The 20,181-nt window shown below is 38.0% G+C and overlaps 1 protein-coding gene across 7 annotated transcripts in view; it reads left to right on the top strand.

Moving 5' to 3' along the window:
- The window catches only part of LIN54 (lin-54 DREAM MuvB core complex component), a 65,227-nt gene that overhangs the window by 35,801 nt on the left and 9,245 nt on the right, over positions 1-20,181 (top strand). For all 7 annotated transcript variants that reach the window (XM_039253974.1, XM_039253978.1, XM_039253973.1 and 4 more), the window contains 5 exons: positions 12,185-12,401; positions 17,198-17,271; positions 17,431-17,628; positions 18,995-19,086; positions 19,722-19,793. In XM_039253974.1, the coding sequence (XP_039109905.1) occupies positions 12,185-12,401; positions 17,198-17,271; positions 17,431-17,628; positions 18,995-19,086; positions 19,722-19,793 (653 nt within the window). The remainder of the gene's footprint in view (positions 1-12,184; positions 12,402-17,197; positions 17,272-17,430; positions 17,629-18,994; positions 19,087-19,721; positions 19,794-20,181) is intronic.

Below are 20,181 nucleotides of genomic sequence, written 5' to 3' on the forward strand. Positions count from 1 at the left end.
ATATATATATATAAATAAAAAAAGAGAAAGAGAGAGAGAGTGTGAGTTTGTGTGTGTGTGTGTGTGTGTCTGTGTGTGTGAGTGAGTGAGTGAGCAATGGAGGGGCAGAGAGAGAGGGAGAGAAAGAATCCAAGCAAGCTCAATGCTGTCATCAAAGAGCACACAGGTGAGGGTGGGGCTCAAACCCACAAGCCACAAGCTGTGAAATCATGATCTGGGACGAGATAAAGAGTGGGTCCCTTAATCAACTGAGCCACCTAGGCTCTCCTCACATAGATTTATATGTTTAAAAATTATTCATGTCTTTGTGTCTTCTGGACTCCTCGTCTGTGGACTCTGATGCCTATTGGGTGGTTTGTCTTTTTTCCCTTGTGAACTGAAAAAAGCCCATAGCATGTTAAGGAAATTACTCCTTTGTTATTAATGCAGTTACAAACATTTATCCCAGTTGGGTTTGTCTTTTTTCTTTTCCTTGCAGAAATTTTGCACATTAAAATAATGTGCAAAATTAAAATATTGTATTGTCTTTATGAATTTTGAGTTTTTGAGCTATTCCTAGATGTCTTCCTTACTCCAATATAATAAAATACACATTCACTTTTAAAAAGGTACTTAGCTTTATCTTATTTATTTTACGTGTAAGATTTTTTTATTGTACATTAAGTATAAGAACAGATAGATTTGTTCTTGTTTTTTAAACTTAATATTAGCTTCCATATCATTTTTATCCTGATGGATTTTCATAGCCAGTGTTGCAAAGTGGATATCTACTTGGGTAGAATACACACACACACCATAAAAGTTACTATCTTAACCATTTTTAAGTGTACAGTTCACTGGTATTGAGTGCATTCATCCTGTTGTCCAGCCATCCCCACCATTCAGCTTTCCATCTCTTGGAAAACTGAAACTGTACCCATTATATAACAAGTTGCCGTTCTTCCTTCCCCCCAGCTCTTAGCAACCATTCTACTTCTGTCTCTATGATTCTGGCTACTCTAAGTACCTCAAGTAAGTGGGATCATACAGTATTTGTCTTTTTGGGACTGGCTTATTTCACTTAGCATAATGTTTCTAAGGTTCACCATGGTGTAGCATATGTTAGAATTTTCTTCCATTTTAAGGCTAAATAACAATTTTATGTGTATTCATCTGTCGATGGACACTTGGGTGGTTTCCATGTTTTAGCTATTGTGAATAATCCTGCCATAAACATAGATGTATAAATATCTCTTGGAGACCCTGCTTTCATTTCCTTTGAGTATATACCCAGAAGTGGAATTTTTGGATCACATGACCATGCTGTGTTTAATTTTTTGAGGAAACATCATAATACTTAGCACAACAGTTGTACCATTTTACAATGTAATGCACAAGGGTTCCAATTTCTCCATATTCTTTTTAATTTTTAAAAATATTTATTTTTGAGAGGGGGGAGAGGTAGCAAGAGAGGGAGACACAGAATCTGAAAGCAGGCTCCAGGCTGTGAGCTATCAGCACAGAGCCCGACGCGGTGCTTGAACTCAACTAGGTACAAGATCATGGCCTGAGCCAAAGTCAGACAGTTAACCAACTGAGCCACCCAGGCACCCCTCTCCATATTCTCATCAACACTTTGATAGTACCCATCCTAATAGGTGTGAGATAGTATCTCAGTGTAGTTTTGATTTGCATTTCTCTAATGGTTAGTGATGTTCAAATGTTTTTTCATGTATTTATTGGCCATTGCATGTCTTTGGAGGAATGTTTTTTCAAGTTCTTTGCCTATTTTTTAATTCATTTGTTTGTTTGAGTTTTAAAAGTTCTCTCTTTAGGGGTGCATGGGTGACGCAGTTGGTTAAGTGTCTGACTCTTGATTTCAGCTCAGGTCATGATCTCACAGTTTGTGAGTTCATGCCCCACCTTGGGCTCTGTGTTGATGGCACAGAGTCTGCTTTGGATTCTGTCTCTTCTTCTCTTTGCCCCTCACCCACTTGTGAGCTCTTTCTCTCTCTCTCCAAATAAATAAACTTATAAGGCTTTTTTTTTTTTTTTAAAGTTCTCTCTTTATTCTGGTCTTAATTCCTTATCAGTTTTATGATTAATGAGTATTTCCTCTCATTCTTTGAGTTGCTGTTTTACTTTGTTGATTGTGTCTTTTGAAGCACAAAATTTAAAAATTTTCATGAAGGTCTCGTATGTCTATTTTTTTCTTTTATTTCCTGTGCCTTTAGTTTCATATCCAAGAAACCATTGCCAAATCCAGTGTCATGAAGCATCATGTTTTTCTTCTAAGAGTTTTTTAGTATTAGATCTTACATTTAGATCATGGATTCCTTTTGAGTTAATTTTTTTTATATAATGTTGGCAAAGGATCCAACTTCATTGTCTTCCACGTAGATATCCAGTTTTCCTGAGACACCTTTTGTCTTTTCCACATTGAGTGGTCTTGGCACCCTGGTCAGGAATCATTCGACCATATATGTTCAGGTTTATTTGTAGACTCTGTTCTGTTCCATTGGTCTGTGTCGCTAGCTTTACGCCAGTTTGGTTTTGGTGTTTTCTTAAGGTTAAATCTTTGGTTTATTTGAAATTTATTACGTGGAATTATAGAGATCCAGCTCTTTTTCTTCAGACCAGGTAGCTAATTCATATCACTCTCTGTTGATTTGAGATGCTAGCTTTCATCATGAACTGGTCTATATATAGGTTCTTTTCCTCTCCAAATAATTTATTTCAAAATTATTTTTGTTATAATACCGAATTTAATAATTTAAAACTTGCTTTACAATATAAATGTCTGATTCGCCTGTGTCATAATCGGTAGCTATAGTTAATTGTTCTGTAATTTTTTCCTTTTTTCCTTCCTTTTTGTTACTGAAGTATAATTAACATACAGTGTGATATTAATTTCAGGTGTACAGTATAATGATACAACAATTCTATACATTATTCAGTGCTCGTTACAATAAGTGTGCCCTTAATCCTCTTTATTTCACCCATCCCCCTACCTACCTCCTGTCTGGCAACCACCAATTTGTTCTCTATTCAAGAATCTGGTTTTTTGTTTGTCTTTTTTTTTCTTTGTTCATTTGTTTGTTATATAGGTTCTTTTATCTATTCTTAGTAGGGCAGGCTTCTGATTTGTATAAGGCTGATGCTTAGAGAGCAGGTTGTGTTGATTTTGCCTTTTATGGTCATTTAACCCTTTCCTTGAATGTTTCTACGGATAGTCATATATTTAAATTACTCATCCTTGTCACTGTAATTTGTAACTGTAAATACACATAAGTTGGCTTAATATCTGTGAAAAAATAGCAAAAGAATCCCTTAATAGCTATTTCATAATATTTCCAGTCAGTAGAAGAGTGCTGAAAGTCATGGTATTCATCTCAAAGTTTGACTCTGACATTAATCATATAATACACATAGTATTTATTTCTTCTTATTCTCTCATTTGTCTCTTAGCCTGGAAGCATTTACAAGGCTTAGCTTGCAGATTTGCTTCTTGGTGGGTTTATTTAATTTAATAACCTGAAGTTTGGGAATTAGGGTAATGTAAACATAGTTTCTTCATGATGATAAACTCTATAAACATTCTGTCATAAATTTTTAAAAGCTATATTAATATGGAACCCTACAAAGTCTTGATTTTAAACTATATTACAAAACCGTTATAATAAAAACAGTATGGTATTGTCATAAACACAGATCAGTGGCACAGAGAGCCCAGAAATAACCCACATATATATGGTTGATTAATTTATGACCAAGGAGCCAAAAATACAGTGGGGGAAGGATAGTTTCTTTAGTAAATGGTGTTAGGGAAACTGGACAGCTACATGCAAAAGAATGAAACTACTATTATCTGAACATCATGCACAAAAATAAACTCAAAATCGATTAAAGACTTGAACATAAGACCTGAAACCATATAACTCCTAGAAGAAAATAATAAGGGTCTTTGACATCAGTCTTGGCAATGATTTTTTGGATTTGACACCAAAAGCAAAAGTAAGTAAGTGGGACTACATCAAACTTAAAAGCTTTTGCACAGCAAAGAAAACCATCAACAAAATGGAAAAGCGACCTGTAGAATGGGGGAAAATATTTGCAAAGTATTTTTTTTTTTTTTGGTATCCAATTCGTGTTCATTTATTTTACACTTACAAAAGAAATCGCCCACCCCTCTGCCCCATTCTCCCCAAAACAGTCTCTTTTTATAAACATTTAAAAATTAAAACCAAATGAAGATAGACAAGTTAATTTCAGTACAATTATTTTTCAATGTAGCTGTCATAATTAAGAGTTTAAATTTCCTACAAGTGACCAATGTCCAAGTGACTTATAGGGAAATCCTGATTATTGGCCAAAAGGAAAATTCCATATTACAAGTTAGCAAATTCTAGTACAAAAATAGTCCGTGTTGGAATAGCCTTTCCTTTTACATAGGTCTCAGAGTCAGTCTACTGACCGCATAATACACTAATGTTTCAGGGTTCTCTCTCTTTCACAAATGGCTCATTCGTCATAGCTGAAGCAGCACGGTGCCTGCAATGGCAGGGACTAGTGTCCACCTCGGGACCGTGCTGGAGACGCCAGGCCTGGGAGTGCCTCACTGACCCAAGGGCAGCAGGACAGGGTCCCAGCCCCAGCTCCGCACAGGGGTCCTGGAGGGAGGGATGAGTGGCAGGCAGAGCTTCCTCCTGCTGAGGGAGCAACAGGCCCAGGAAATAGGAGAATTCTGCCCAGGGAGCTGGGCCGGTGCTGGCGCGGGACAGCCCACCTCCTGCCAGTGTCTCCTCGTTCTTCTGTAGCCTGACGGGGTGAGAGGTGGTCCTGCGCGTCGTCAGTGGCGAGGGTGTGGTCCTGCCCTTGCTGTAGCCAGAGGAGGCCTAGGCAGGCTACTTGTCCCTCAGAATATCGAGCTGCTCTTGACACTCGGTCAAGAGGCGCTGAAAGCGAAGATTCTGCCCGGTGAGAAGGGGTGATATTGAAAATATATAAAGAACTAGAACTCAACTGAGAAAAACCAAACAATCCAATCAAAAAATGGACAGAGGAACTGAATAGACATTTTTCCAAAGAAGACATACAAGTGGCCAACCGGCACATGAAAAGATGCTCAGCATCACTTGGGAAGTGCAAATCAAAGCCACAATGAGATACCACCTCACACCTGTTAGAATGGCTGTTGGCAATGACAAGAAACAGGTGCTGGCGAGGATGTCACGGGACACTGGTGCACTGTTGGTGGGAACATAAACTGGTGCAGCCACTATGGAGAACAGTGTGGAAGTCTCCCTCCCCCCCAATTAAAAATAAAACTACCATACAATCCAGCAATTAGATTTTCAGGTATTTAACTGAAGGAAGTAAGATCAGCTTCATTTACAATAACCAGGACATGAAAACAACCTAAGTGTCTTTTGACAGATGAATAGATAATGAAGATGTAGTATATATTATGTATAATGAATGGAATAGTATTCAGCCATAAAAAAAGAGTAAAATCCTACCATGTGCCGCAATGTGGAAGGCCCTCTTGAAGGCATTATACTAAATGACTTTAAGTCAGATACAGAAAGATAAATAACTGTGTGACTTCACTTATATGTGGAATCTTGAAAAAGAAAAATGAACTCATAGATAGATGCAGGGAACAGATTGGTGTTTGCTGTGAGGTGGGGGGTAAAATGAGTGAAGGTGATGAAAATGTTCAAAGTTCCAGTTATCTAAGATAAGTTCTGGGAATGTAATTACAGCATGATGATTTTAGTTAACAATAGTGTATATTTCAAAGTTGCTAAGAGAGTAGATCTCAAAAAGTAGATTCCAAAACTTCTCATCACAGAAAAACCTCATTCTGTGTAGTAATGGATGTTAACTTATTGTGGTAATCAGTTTGCAATATATACATATATAAAATCATTATTTTATAAACCTAAAACTAATACAATGTTATGTCAATTATATTTCAATAAAAAAGAAAAGAAAAACCTAAGTTCTTTCCTCTTATAGAATTATGCCAAAATTAGCTATTTACCTAGATTCAAAATGAGTCTCAAGTTATATTCTATGTAGAAATACATATGAATTGCTACTTTAAGGGATTTCACAAATATTTATGGTGCAAGTTGCTTAAGATTAATTATGTTTGTGCTAACATTCTATATTATAACTTCTGTGAGAAACTATTTCCTATAGGGTATCTTTACATGATACTCTCTGCCTTTCTCTTGACACTATTATATTTTAAAAAGAAAAGAAAAGAAATAAAGATTGATTTCCCCTCCAAATGCTACTGTCAAATAAGTTTGAGAAGTATCCTATACCATACCCATCTAGGAACTTTATAGTAGTCATTAGCATAGTAAGGGCTCTGGGAAGGCTTTTGTTTATCTTTGTTTACCTTAGGGTTTCATAAATTAATTCAACAAAGTAGGCTGTTTCATGTAATAACTAATCCTGAGGAGCTAATGTTTAATGAAACACACTTTAGTAAACACTACCCAATTAGCGTTAAGGAAAATATTGTTCTGCTTTTGCAGTAGATTAAACAAAGGTCATCTTAATATCTGTTTGAAATAGTACAATTTGTGCAGATGTCTCAAAGTGCTATATGAATTTCATTTAGTGGTAATGTTCTCCCTTGTACAATAGAGAAACAAAGATACAAAGCATTAGGTTGCTTGCCAAAATACACACAAGATTGAGACTAACTGGAACCAAAGCCCATATGTCCCAACAGTGATTTCTAAGCAGTATTTACAAACAGAACCAAATATGGAACTCTACAAACTCATTGTTTTAGAGTATTGGTTGACTTTGTTTCTTTCTCTCTCCCCCGCTTTCCCTCCCTCCTTCCCTCTTTCTCTCTCCAGCTTTACCAAATAGAATAAGAGTCCTCATTTGCAGAACAAGTAGAGTGTTTTATTCCTTTTCTTTAGGTAAACTTGAGTTAAGCAAAGACTTTTGCCAATTGCTAATTGGAAAATAATGTTCAAAAAAATTTATTTTTAAACATATAATTATAATATTAATCTGTAAATAGAAATAGCTTAGGAAATAGTACAAATAAAATATTTCAAGGTCATGTATTTTAGGGCAGCCCTTAATACATGTTAAATGTTGCCATCTGAATTTAAATTAAGATAGCTGCTTTTTTTTAAAGTTTATTTATTTTTGAGAGACAGCGTGAGCAAGGGAGGGGCAGAGAGGGAGACACTGAATCTGAAGCAGGCTCCAGGCTCTGAGCTAGTTGTCAGCACAGAGCCTGACGTGGAGCTTGAACTCACAAACTATGAGATCATGACCTGAGCTGAAGTCAGCGCTTAACCGACGGAGCTACCCAGGCGCCCCAGATAGCTGTTTAACCCAGCTGTCAAGGATGTTAATCAGGAAATAGAGATACCGGAGGGTTTTTATTGAGTGCACATTAACTATTTTTGCTGGTAATGTTGTATGTTCAGAGGAGCATTCACATGGAGTTTCTCAGACCACTGTACTTTAAAGAAGGGACTAACTTGTATATTCTGAAAGAAATTAATTGTATCCCAATGCCTCTGTCTTTTGCAAAAATAGTAACTGCTGTTGTAGGTTACTAATTATTGCAGGTGTTGTGAAAATGCAATTTAATTAGAGTTCGTGAAGAGTTAGGGTTGGGGAGGAGGATGTGACTGTGAAGGGTAGTGCAAGAGTTTCTTTGTCGTGATGGAACAATTTTGTATCTTGATGGTAATGTTGATTACATAAATCTATAGTATACACCCCCCCAAATGCATATAAAAACTGGGAAATTCTAAATAAGTTCTGTTCTGTAGTTAATAGTATTGTACCAATTTCCTGGTACATTTTGATAATGTTCTATGATTATGTAAGATGTTACTCTATTGGAGTAAGTATGGGAACTCTGTATTCGTTCTGTAACTTCTTGTGAGTCTAAAATTGTCTTAAAATAAAAACATTTTAAAACTGTGTTTCTACTTCTATTCAGCATACTGAATAAAAAAATACTTTCAATTTCTTAGAGGCAAATGTGCAACTTTAGTTCCTAACAGAGTTCTTGAGGACTGGATACTATTTAGTTTTGTTTAGTCATTTAATACATATTCATTAAGCATTTAAAGTTGGAGGCATTATGATGTCTTACTTGAAAGAATGACCCTTGGAATTGGGTCTGGTTCAAATCCTGGCTCTGCTACTTTTTAGCTTTATGACCTTGGGGAAATGTCTTAATCTCTCTGAGCTTCAGTTTTTTCCCCATCTATCAGGGGCATAATGATGATGATACAAATAGCAGCTCACGTTTAGTGAGCATTGTAATAGGTGATGTTGTGAGTACTACATATATTTTAACTCATTTAGTCCGTACAGCAATCCTATAAGAAAGGTATTATTTTCAGATGAGGACACTTAGGCATAGAGAAGTTCAGTCAGTACCTAAGTTCAGACCTTATTTGCACAAGGTCGCACAACAGGGGAGTGTTGTAGCCCAGATTAAAACCCAAGTAGTTTGGGGGCGCCTGGGTGGCTTAGTCGGTTAAGCGTCCGACTTTCGCTTAGGTCATGATCTCACGGTTCGTGGGTTCGAGCCCCGCGTCGGGCTGTGTGCTGACTGCCAGCTCAGAGCCTGGAGCCTATTTCAGAGTCTCTGTCTCCCTCTCTCTCTGACCCTCCCCTGCTCAAGCTATCTCTCTCTCTCTCCTAGAAATAAACAAACAAACAAAAAAACACCCAAGTAGTTGGTATTTTGTTTTTGGCTATACAGAACTAGCTTGTAGACCAACTGTCCCACTAAAAGCAACTAAAAAGCAGGGAGAATATTTAAAAATATTTAAAATATTTTATTTATTTTAAATAAATATTAATATTTAAATAATAATATTTAAAAATTCTGTTGGAAGTCACTGGAGACCTGGTAAGGGAGCCAGGACATCAGAGGCCACATTCGTGAAGTAAAGGGAAGCCTAGTGAAGTCAGCCTCGTGTTCACTGTGACACTTCTTAGAGCATTCACTGATTTGTAAGTTGTGGCTGAGAGCCTGAGATGATGAGCAGAAAGTGGCTACAGAGAGGTTAAGGAGCCGAGCAGATCTGTCAGTCTTCTAGATATCATGAACAAAAATCTGGTTTCAGGCCCACCATGGAGGTGGAAGCCTATAAACACACAGTTCCTAGCTGGGACCACTGATGTAATGTATAGGGGGAAGAGTGAACCAAAAATAGACCAGGCCTCTGGAAGATTGAAGCCGCTCAATTTGTGATAGATTTAGGATGATCTGCCCCTACTTTTAACTGCCTGCCAGAAGCCGAAGTGAATTATCCCTGGAAGAATATAACATCATTCAGAGCCTCAAAGTACTTCTTTAATTTTTTGTAAACAATGTCTGGCATTTAGTCAGAAGTCATCAGGTCACCAGGTAACCAGACCAAATTATTCAGAACCAAAAAATATAGATAATAGAGTTATCAGACTCAGAGTTTTAAAATAACTAAGATTAATATATTCAGAAATGTAGCGAGATGAAGAATTTCAGCAGAAGGAAACCGTAAGAAGGAATCGGATGAACCTGAAACTTGTGTAACGTTGTGTGTCCAGTAAGCCTCAATTTAAAAAAAAAGGAATCAGGTGAATATTTTCAAATTGAAAACAAAGCTGAGATTAAGAGTTTCGTGGATGAGTTTATCAACAAAAATTAGATACAAATAATTGGACATTTTTTGAGAACAAAATGAAAAGAATTCCTCATCAGCAAACCCACACTTACGGAGATCCTCAAGTGAGTGCTTTAGGCAGAAGGAAAAAGATCTTAAATCATTCGTGCTTTGAAGCAGGAAGATATATAAAAGGTAAATTTGTGAGTATATGTAAATGAATGTCTTGTGGAGTTAAAATGATCACATATAGAAGGCCACCTGGGTGGCTTAGGCACTTAAGTGTCCGACTTCAGCTCAGGTTGTGACCTCACAGTTTGTGGCTTCCAGCCCCATGTTGGGCTCTGTGCTGTCAGTGTGGAGCCCGGAGCCTGTTTCAGATTCTGTCTCCTTCTCTCTCTGCCCCTCCTCTGCTCATGCTCTGTCTCTCTCTCTCAAAAATAAACATTAAAAAAATTATGGGTAGAATTAAAATACTTAACAGCACAAAGATGGGACAAGAGTAAATGGTGTTCATGTTCTGTGGTTCTTTTCATTTCCTGGGTGATGTGTAAAGTACTAATTTAATTCCAGCATTGTCCATTGTAATCTCTAGGGTGACCATTAAAAGATTAGCAACACAGTGTATAAATAAAAAGCTTCTACAGGGAGGGGGAATGAAATAATAAAATAACCCAAAAGAAGGTAAGAAAGAGAAAAAGGAACAGAAGTGGACAGGTGGTTCAAATAGGAAACAGTACAATGGTGGATGGAAATCCAGATCTGTAAGGAAGTCTGTTAGATGTAAACAGACATCTACTGATTTAAACATACAGTCAGATCTGATTTTTGTTTTCAAAACCCAATTCTATACATCTTGTAAGAGTTGTAGCTTGAAGCTTAGGATGCAGAAAAGTTGAAAGAGTTGGTAAAAGGTATGCTATGCAAATTTAGCTAAACTAGTCTGACCTTTTTTTTTTAAATTTTTTAACGTTTATTTATTTTGAGAGATGGAGGGAGACAGAGCACAAGTTGGGGAGGGCCAGAGAGAGGGAGACAATCTGAAGGAGGCTTCAGGCTCTGAGCTATAAGCACAGAGCCCGACACAAGGCTTGAACTCACAAACTGTGAGATCATGACCTGAGCCGAAGTTGGATGCTTAACCAGCTGAGCCACCCAGGCGCCCCAACCAGCCCCTGTCCTTGGGCCACACTATACCTAGCTCATAATGCGGCTGCTAGATTTAAAACAGATCATCTTACATAGAGTTTTAAAAGCACGATTCTTCATACATATTATATTGACTAATCTATGCTTGAGGCACCTTGTTTAAGATTGTATTTTTTTTCCATTTTGAGCTGATATGTGTCTCTTGCATCATTGTACATATTTGTCTCATGCTTGCTTGATTTTTCAGTAGCTTCCCTGTGTACACATTTTATCCCCGTTCTTAAGCCTTATATTTTCATTTAAACCAACGGTTGCGGCTGTTGTCTCTTATCTTTATTTTAGATCTGCTTTGTGGTGCCTCTGCCCTGTGATAATATGTGTCTCATTTTATGAAGTAATCTCCTTTAACTATTGTCGGTTGAGTTTCCATGCTAAATGACCATCTTCTCTCTCAGTCTCATATTTTTCTAGGCTTTTATGAAAATGTTCAAATTCTTAAGAATTATTCTTTCATAAATTATTATCCACATAATATAGGTTTCCAACATCCTGTCAATGGTCTTTTAGGATGAGGGCTTTTTGAAACAAAGGTGGGGATGTAATTATAAAATGATGTTATAGAATTGATGGAGAATCTGGCCTAGACCTTTATAGGACAGTCTGTTGTATGCTAACTAAACACCAACTGAAGACGTCTTGAGAGACTTCTGTTCTGCCTCTGATGTTTCATTTAGCTTTTTGGGAAGTCACATTGCTATTTATCAGAATGAAGGAAAGAATTAAAATGATTATATTGACTCAAGTTTGAATCTTCCAGAATTAGTTTTGTTTGACAACCAAAATTGGGATAATTTTGGACTGAATTTGACCCTTTACTCATATATTAGTGGCTACATTTGTATCTGCAGATACAGTTGAATTGACTGGACTTAATAAGGGTAAAAGATGGGCGTTTCTTTTCGGTTGATTCTTTAGAACATGTGAAAATGAAGTTTGTCATAGTTTGGTGGGTAGCAATACATAAAGCCAAGTGTCTACATCCTCTTTTCTCTATGTTGAATATAAGACTTAATTCTTGGGGTTTTTAAATAATTCTTTTCTTACAAATATTAACAAAACTGAGTAAGTTCTCATAACTTAAGTAATTTCTCCATAGCAAGTCATCTGACCCGGATTCTCAAGGAAGTAACTACTAGAAATGGAAGATAGAACTCATTAATTTTGATTTCACTCCTGTATTCATTACTATTCTTTTCATTTCTCTTTGAACAGGTTGTTCCTTTCAACAGCTTTTGATGAAATACAGGAACATACTTTTTTACTTGAGCAATTGTCATAAGTTAAAAGAGTAGGGAAGTTAAATCCCAGATTAATGATAGCCATGTTGTATTGTTTAATAGGCAGTGAAATCAGCCGTGCAGACCATCACTGTTGGAGGCGTGAGCACATCACAGTTTAAGACAATTATTCCTCTGGCAACTGCTCCCAATGTCCAGCAGATTCAAGTGCCTGGAAGCAAGTTTCATTATGTCCGACTTGTTACTGCCACAACAGCCAGTAGCTCCACCCAACCAGTTAGTCAGAATCCCAGTACAAACACTCAACCTCTCCAGCAAGGTTAGTAACCGCTTTTTAAAAACAGTAATTAATTCTTTGAACATGATTAAAGAACATTGTCCTTGCTGAAATCCTGATTAAGTATGGCATTTCAGCCGAGAGTATGAATTTAGCAACTGTTGCAGAAAGCCGCAAAACAGAATGGTAGTTGTATATAAATACAGTGTTGCACTCTGCTAGAAGTTGGTACACAGTATACTAGACTACCAGACAATCAGAATTATTCCTCAGTTTTTGGGTGGCCATTATTATTGCTGGTTTATAAGCCTACCATTTATGTTAGTGGGACAAATTGAGATGAAACCGAATTATTTATCTTGTTTTCTAAACTATGAAGCTGTTTGATAGGATTTGGGTCAGTTGAAATGACTAGTAGGCAAGGTATAAATGATAAGAGCTTTATACCACTTTCATCCTTATTTTGAATCTAATTGCTAATAAAAAGCAATTAAAATGTTCTATTATGTTACTCAGTTGTACTTTTCTTGGAGGATATGCCTGTTTGTAGTCCTTCCATTTTGTGTGTGTGTTTAACCCTTCCTACCACCTGCCATACACATAAACCCACACACATAACCGCTCTCCACGTTTATCTGCTTGTTAAAAATTAAATGATATGAGACACACAGGACAGTTTATAATTTAGGACCCAGTTTTTGGTCTTGGAAGACTGCTGTGTATCCCTTTGATGTCACAAAGCAGTTGATGGCAAGTAAATGACTTACTATTTGCTGGATGTAAATAGCAGAATTAAAGACCACTTGTTTTCTCTTTTTTTATCGGAGGGTTGGAGCAACCTATTGCTGATAGCTAGTTCACTGAGGGAAACTGTGGAAGAGAAAACCTATTTATTTTTTAAATTACTGATGGGAGAAGATAGAGGATACATGAAGAAACAGTATTTTAGTTTGTATTCTATTAAAGTTAGACCTATCAAGTAGTTATATTTTCTAATCTCTCTTTAAACCAGTTTTGGAAGAAAATTTTTTATTAGTGTTCTTAACGAAAGGAAAATGACACTTGCATATTGCTGATGAAGGGAGTCAAGTTTTATATTCTCTCAGTACTTAAACTTAGCAAGGTACTAAAAGGTGCTGCAAGTCCAGTGTACCTACATAATCATAATGATATGGAGCGGTCATTAGATGTAGTTGGTTATATTTTATATGTGTGTTTGTATGTGTATCATACGCTGAGATCCATTTCCAGTGTGATGTTAACACTAAGTGTAATCAATAATAAGCCTTTGGTATAAGTAGAAAAGAAGCTGAAGGTCCAAGAAGAGTACACGAATAGGTTGGACGCTACTTAATTCTAATTACTGGTACCTTCTTTTCCAAGTTTCTATCTACCTTTCTGCCTGTCTCTACTTGGGCTCTTTGCCTCCTGGAAATCCGTCCCCTCCCCCCCGCCCCCATACCTTTTTCTATTTCTCTGCTTCTTTCTTTTTTGCCTTCTACCTTCAACTTTCCCTCTCTCCTTCAGCTCCTTTCCAGCTCCTTCAGTTCTTCCTGTATATACCCTTTTCCGGCCTGCTCACATACACAACCGCCTATGCAATTTCCCTTACGCCCACCCATATTTTTCTTTTTTTGTTCTCCTGTCCGGTAAGAGACCTAGGTATATAAAATACATATTATTTTGCGGGAATAATGAACTAAGTTTATAGTTTTTATTAGAGATGGATGAAAAATAGTTGCTTTCGTTCATGAATGTATTAATATGTCTTTCCAAGGGCTTAATTTCCAGTGAGGGATTTCCTTATGCCAAAGGGAGTTGGGGTCATCTTGTACATTTCCCACCAACGCCGTACAAAACCAGTGTTCAGAGGTGCCACCATGTTAACTGCTGGCTGGTTTGCAGGCTGCACACTAGAAAGATCCAGAAGACTTCATGGTTAATCTAGAATGTAATCTCCCATCTTGGTGAGAAAGTCAATTTAAGAAATTAAAAAACCTTAAACACTTGCACGTATGGTTTCTAAAATTTGGAAGGAGGCTCTTCTAACAGGATTGTTCAGAATTTCTGTTAAAGACTAAAAAAGAAAAGATTATTCCAGCTACTATGAAAATGGCAATAATAGTAATCTGGGGCTGTGCTCAAAAGTTGAGGGGAATAGAAATAGAGACTGTTAATGTAGTTATGTAACATTAATATGTCCCCCTTTCCCTAGGTAATTTGTACTGTTCTCTTTTCTGACCACTTCATTTTATATTGTCTTCATTTCCCAGGTTTTAGTGAAAACTCAGTGTGCAGATGCAAAGCTAACGTAACCTAGAGTTCCCAAAAATTTCTAGCTCTTGTGGGTGGGCGCGCGCGCGCACGCACGCACACACACACACACACACACACACACACACACACATGGAGACAGTTAACCCTTTCTTTATTATCCAAATAAAATCATCTGCACCTGTCATTTGATGTGACTGAGGGCAGGCCACACACTCCTTCCCATTGTTTCGGTGAGTCACCTGAGTCACTGCTGTAGGTGCTCATGGAACGATGGCCAGCATCTCCTTTCCAAGGAGCAAGTGGAGTAGGGCGTCCGTTCTTCTGTGTTCCAAGGAGGAATTCAGTCTTTTAATCTCTTTTAATTCACCTTTTAATTCTTTTTAGTATTGCTTAGACCATTCTGTAGTGGTTTTTATAACTGAACTGAATAAAGCTGAAGTAACTGAAGAGAATTAGAACAGGAAGTAAGTTCAAATTAGGTATTGGATGTCACTGCTCCTATAATTCATGCTCATACATTCTTTTTGTGTGACCAATTTATTGAGATAGAATTTGTGTCGACTATAGAATTCACCCTTGTTAAGCATACAGTGTAGTGGTTTTTAGTGATTGAGAGGGATGCAGTCATCACCACGAATCAAACACTTTCTTGACATCTCCCCCCCAACCCCCCATTCCCTTTAGTTTGTCCCCTTGCTTGCAGGGGCCTGCTCCCTGTAGGTCAGAGTACCATCTAATGTTCTTCCAGGACTCTCAACCTTCTGTCTTCAGCCGTTGGCCCTCCCAGCCTTTTTATCTAAGGAAGTCTGTTCTGTTTCTTTTATTGTTCGATCCCATTATCTCAGCGTCTCTCCTTCAGACCAGGCTCTAGGCCTTTTTGCATAAATAAAACCTTAAGGGCTGGCCTTCCTGTCTTAAATCCCTTTTTTAGACTGTTGAAATGGCAGTAGGCAGTTTTAAGGATTATATTTATTTTGGTCTATACAAACAGGTCTAGTGCCAGCCTCTCTCCTCCATTTCATCATAGCTTGTCTCTGTGTCGGGGTTCATCTTCCCTTCAAAGAGGCTCACCCGGGACGTTTTAGTTCTGGTTGCTGTCCTCTTCCTGGCCCCCCGGAAGCTTCCCACTGACATCCATGTTCTTCCCTAATAACGTGCAGTTTCTGCCCTCCTCATGGGTGCTTCCTCTCACCTCCACCTTCTCTCTTGCAGTTGCTCTCTCCTGTCCGTCCCCAGCTGTGTCATCCCAAGTAGACCCTCAGCTTGTGCTCTCTTCTCCCTTCCTTGTTTTGTGGAACCCCATTCTGCTTTATACACCGGCCAAATACAGTTTCTTTTTGTGCTATTCCAAGTAATATTTCTGTACTTCAGAATCCTCAGAAACTTCTCATCGCCTACTGAATTAAAAATGCAGATTAAATATATAGATTTCTACCCTAACATTCAAGACTTGTGCTGGCCTATTTTAACCCTAGGTTCCAACCAGACTGGTCTGTTCACCAACATTTTGTGAAATGCCTTGCTGCTTCCCAGCATCAAGCCTCCGCTTCTTATGCTTCTGCCTCCTCATGGAATGTGCTGCTCCGGCCTGTGTGCCTCTCTGCAGCCTGACCGTTGATCAGGACCCACCTCAGACACCATGCCCACCATGCATTCCTTCAGTATTCCTGGCCTCTCCAGGCACACAGACGTTCTGTCTCCCTTTGACTCCGCAGCACTTTCTCTTTTTGAATCATGTTTATTTTATTTGTGTATTATGTCTCATCTGCTCTACTGGCGTGTAACCTCTTTGAGCAAGTGCCTTTATACTTTAGTTTCCCTGGAACACTGTCCACAATGCCATTTATATAGTAATACTGGTTGTAATAACAAAAATCACATTAGTGGCAACTAACATTTATTGAGCACTTACTATTTGTTGGACACTGTTCTAATAAATGTTCATGGTTTAACATATTTCATCCTTATACTCTATAAGGGAGGTACTATCCCCATGTTGTAGATGGGGATACAAGCAAAGAGACTTAGTAAGCAGCAGAATTGGGATTTGAACCCCCAGGGTATTATGACTTAAGAGACTGTATTCTTCACCTTCATGCTGTGCTCCCTTTTAGTAGGTACTCTGTAAATAATGAATCATACAAAAAGGATATCTTCTCAGGTTTCAGTACAAACATGGCAATTAGAATATAGAACAGCATTGTTACTCAAGCTCCTGAATGGCAGGTTTTTAAAATTTATACATTTCAACTGACTGGCTTTAGTAAGGAATGTTTAAATCACCTGAGTGCAGATTGAAATATTTTCAGTAGACTCTCTTAAATGACAAACATTTCCTTCAAAGGTGGATAGACTATAGCTCCCTTAGATGTAAGGTCCTTGGTAGATGGGCTAAGGAATTTTGAAAAGGTAACTATCTTGATTAAAGATTGCTCTAAACAGGAAACAAATGATATTCTTTAAGCTCTTTTATGAGGGTATCTTGAGAGAACTAAGTATCGTAAGCGTTTCAAGCACTATTTTCTGAAAATAAATTGTCCTTTCTCCCCTTTTTTAAAAAGCAAAGCCAGTGGTGGTTAATACCACTCCCGTGCGGATGTCAGTCCCACTCGTCTCCGCGCAGACTGTCAAACAGGTGAGTGCCACAGAGCTTCGTTCCCCAGTCTCTCCCAAACAGACCATTCACTTTTAAAATTGAAAGTTAAGGTTCATATACAAGAGAGATATGCTGAATGGAGAAGCTGTAAAATTTACTTTGTAATCATGGATATACCTCCTTTTTTTTTTTTTAAAGGTTGTTCCCAAACCGATCAATCCTACTTCACAAATAGTTACCACCAGCCAGCCACAGCAGCGGCTCATCATGCCCGCCACACCACTGCCACAGATCCAGCCAAACCTCACTAACCTGCCCCCAGGCACTGTGCTGGCCCCGGCTCCGGGCACAGGGAATGTGGGTTATGCGGTGCTTCCCGCTCAGTATGTTACTCAGGTATGCGAGAAAAACGGAGTCGTCGCATTTCAAAAAGGATAATTCGGTCTAAGATGTGTAGCTCCATCACATTCTGAAGCTACTCAAAAACATCTTACTCAGTATTAAAATGGCTGTCTCCAAAATCTTAAGATGCTAACAAAGCTTCTGAATTTATTTCTGCATATCTCTAGCATTTAGAAATAGCACAAGTCACATATACAAGTCAGACACTTAGGAACTGAGAGCAGTTTGGCAAGAGGGCAAGACCATGTAGATAGAAGGGAAGATGAAGTTGAAGTTGGCAGAGTCCAAGTGCATGTAGAGAGCATTACGACTGTGATCCAGCTCTTCCTTGTGTATGAGTAGGATGCCATGGACTCGCTCCTGGAGAGTAGACCATGAGATACATTTCTAAGTGACTCATCTTTAGTGACCGGTCCAGAGTTAAAGCCATGTATTATCCCACTGGCTGGTGAGGGTTAGGAGTGCTGCTTCCAGAAAGCTGATGGAAGTTTTCTTTTTCACTTAAGAATCCAGCATATAAGCATCATGTTCTCAGCTGTTGAATTCATCTACTCAGATTATAAGAGAGAAACAGGGGCGCCTGGGTAGCTCAGTCGGTTGAGCGTCCTACTTCAGCACAGGTCATGATCTCGCTGTCTGTGAGTTCTAGCCCCACGTCAGGCTCTGGGCTGGCAGCTGGCTCTGGACTGACAGCTCAGAGCCTGGAGCCTGATTCAGATTCTGTGTCTCCTCTCTCTGCCCCTCCCCTGCTTTGTCTCTGTCTCTCAAAAGTAAATGTTAAAAAAATTTTTTTAAATAAATAAATAAAAGAGAGAGAGAAACAGAAACCTGTATATTTTGATGAAATGTATCATGGAGTATGCTAATGTGGCTACTGATTAGAAAAGGAGTGTCCAGTATTTTTTCTCTCTAGTATCTCTTTTTGTGTAGAAATCAATGTAAAACAGAAAATTATTGCCCATGTAATTTCTCATTCCCTATAACTTATAATGTGATGAATGATCAGTATAGTGCCTGTTTTATTTACAAGTAACACATTGCATTTTTCTAGCCACTACAGGTTAATACTTATAGTTTTGGGGCATTCATCCAGAATTTCCTAATCCTGATATACTTACTCCTCTATGAAAAATAACTTGTATTTATACCATGTAGTACTTTAAAATGTTCACGTTGTTTTCACCCTTAGTATTAGTTTGGGTCTTTGGAAGGGCTCCATGAAGTAGTGCGTCTGTATGAAATTCTCCATACTGTTTTTCCTATGTTAGTGGATGAATTTGCGTTTCTTACTGATCATTCTATCTGAGAGTATTGTGCATTTTTGTAAATATGGTCTAAAATTACCTTTCTTTCTACGTAGTTACAGCAGTCTTCGTATGTGTCCATAGCAAGCAACTCAAACTTCACTGGAGCACCTGGTATCCAGACCCAGGCAAGACTCCCGTTCAATGGGTGAGTCTTTTGAAAATACGTCAGGGAAGTTGTTGCATCAGGTTAAATGTAGCATCAAATTTATATATTTCAAAACACATTCATATGATATTTTTTCCTCAAAGCCATGTGAGCATGCCTTTATAGAACTTTTTATTTTGAGATGCTTTAAACAGAAAAATTACAGGAGCCAGTCACAGAACTCCCAAGTATCTTTTACTTAGATTCATCAGTTTTGCCACATATTTTCTGTCTCTTTCTTCTCTCTCTCTCTCTCACACATCCTGAATACGTATTTAAAAATGTGTTAACTAGTTTTTAAATTGTTATGTTAGATCCTTGCCTTTTTTGTTGTTGTTGTTAGTCTGTTTTTTAATCTGTGCATTGCTTCCTTTGCAATATTGGTTTAGAAGCAGTGCTTAGTTAATTGCATGGGACTAGTACACACCTCTCCCCAGTTCCAACCCTGTACACCTCTTTCTCCTCACTACCTTTTATAATACCTTTTATAATCGACATAAAGATGGATTATTAGAGATGGATACATTTGTTAAAGCTTTATTTTAGGAGGAATTTACAGAGACATTTCTAATTTTTCATAGTTATCTTTAATTGATTAAAATGTGTTTTTGGTTTTTTTTTTTGTATATGTATAGCATAATCCCATCAGAGTCTGCCAGTCGGCCCAGAAAGCCCTGTAATTGTACAAAATCGCTGTGTTTGAAATTGTAAGTCTTTTTGCTGTTGTTTCTTCATTTAATATAAGTGAAAATAGCTTTAATAGTAAATGGAGTTTGGGGTGCCTGGGTGGCTCAGTCAGTTAAGCATCCGACTTTGGCTCAGGTCATGATCTCATGGTTCATGAGTTCAAGCCCCATGACAGGCTCTGTGCTGACAGACAGCTCTGAGCCTGGAACCTGTTTCGGATTCTGTATCTCCCTCTCTCTCTGACCCTCCCTTGCTCATATGTCTCTCTCTCTCTCTCTCTCTCTCTCTCTCTCAGAAATAAATAAAACATTAAAAAAAAAAGTAAATGGAGTTAAATAAAAATTCTTAAACCAGTTTCATAAGCCCAAGTAATTTAAATAAACATGCAAGTGAATGTCTGAGCACATA

The sequence above is a fragment of the Hyaena hyaena genome, unplaced genomic scaffold (assembly GCF_003009895.1).
Source record: "Hyaena hyaena isolate Hyena2069 unplaced genomic scaffold, ASM300989v1 scaffold_469, whole genome shotgun sequence".
Taxonomy (NCBI): domain Eukaryota; kingdom Metazoa; phylum Chordata; class Mammalia; order Carnivora; family Hyaenidae; genus Hyaena; species Hyaena hyaena.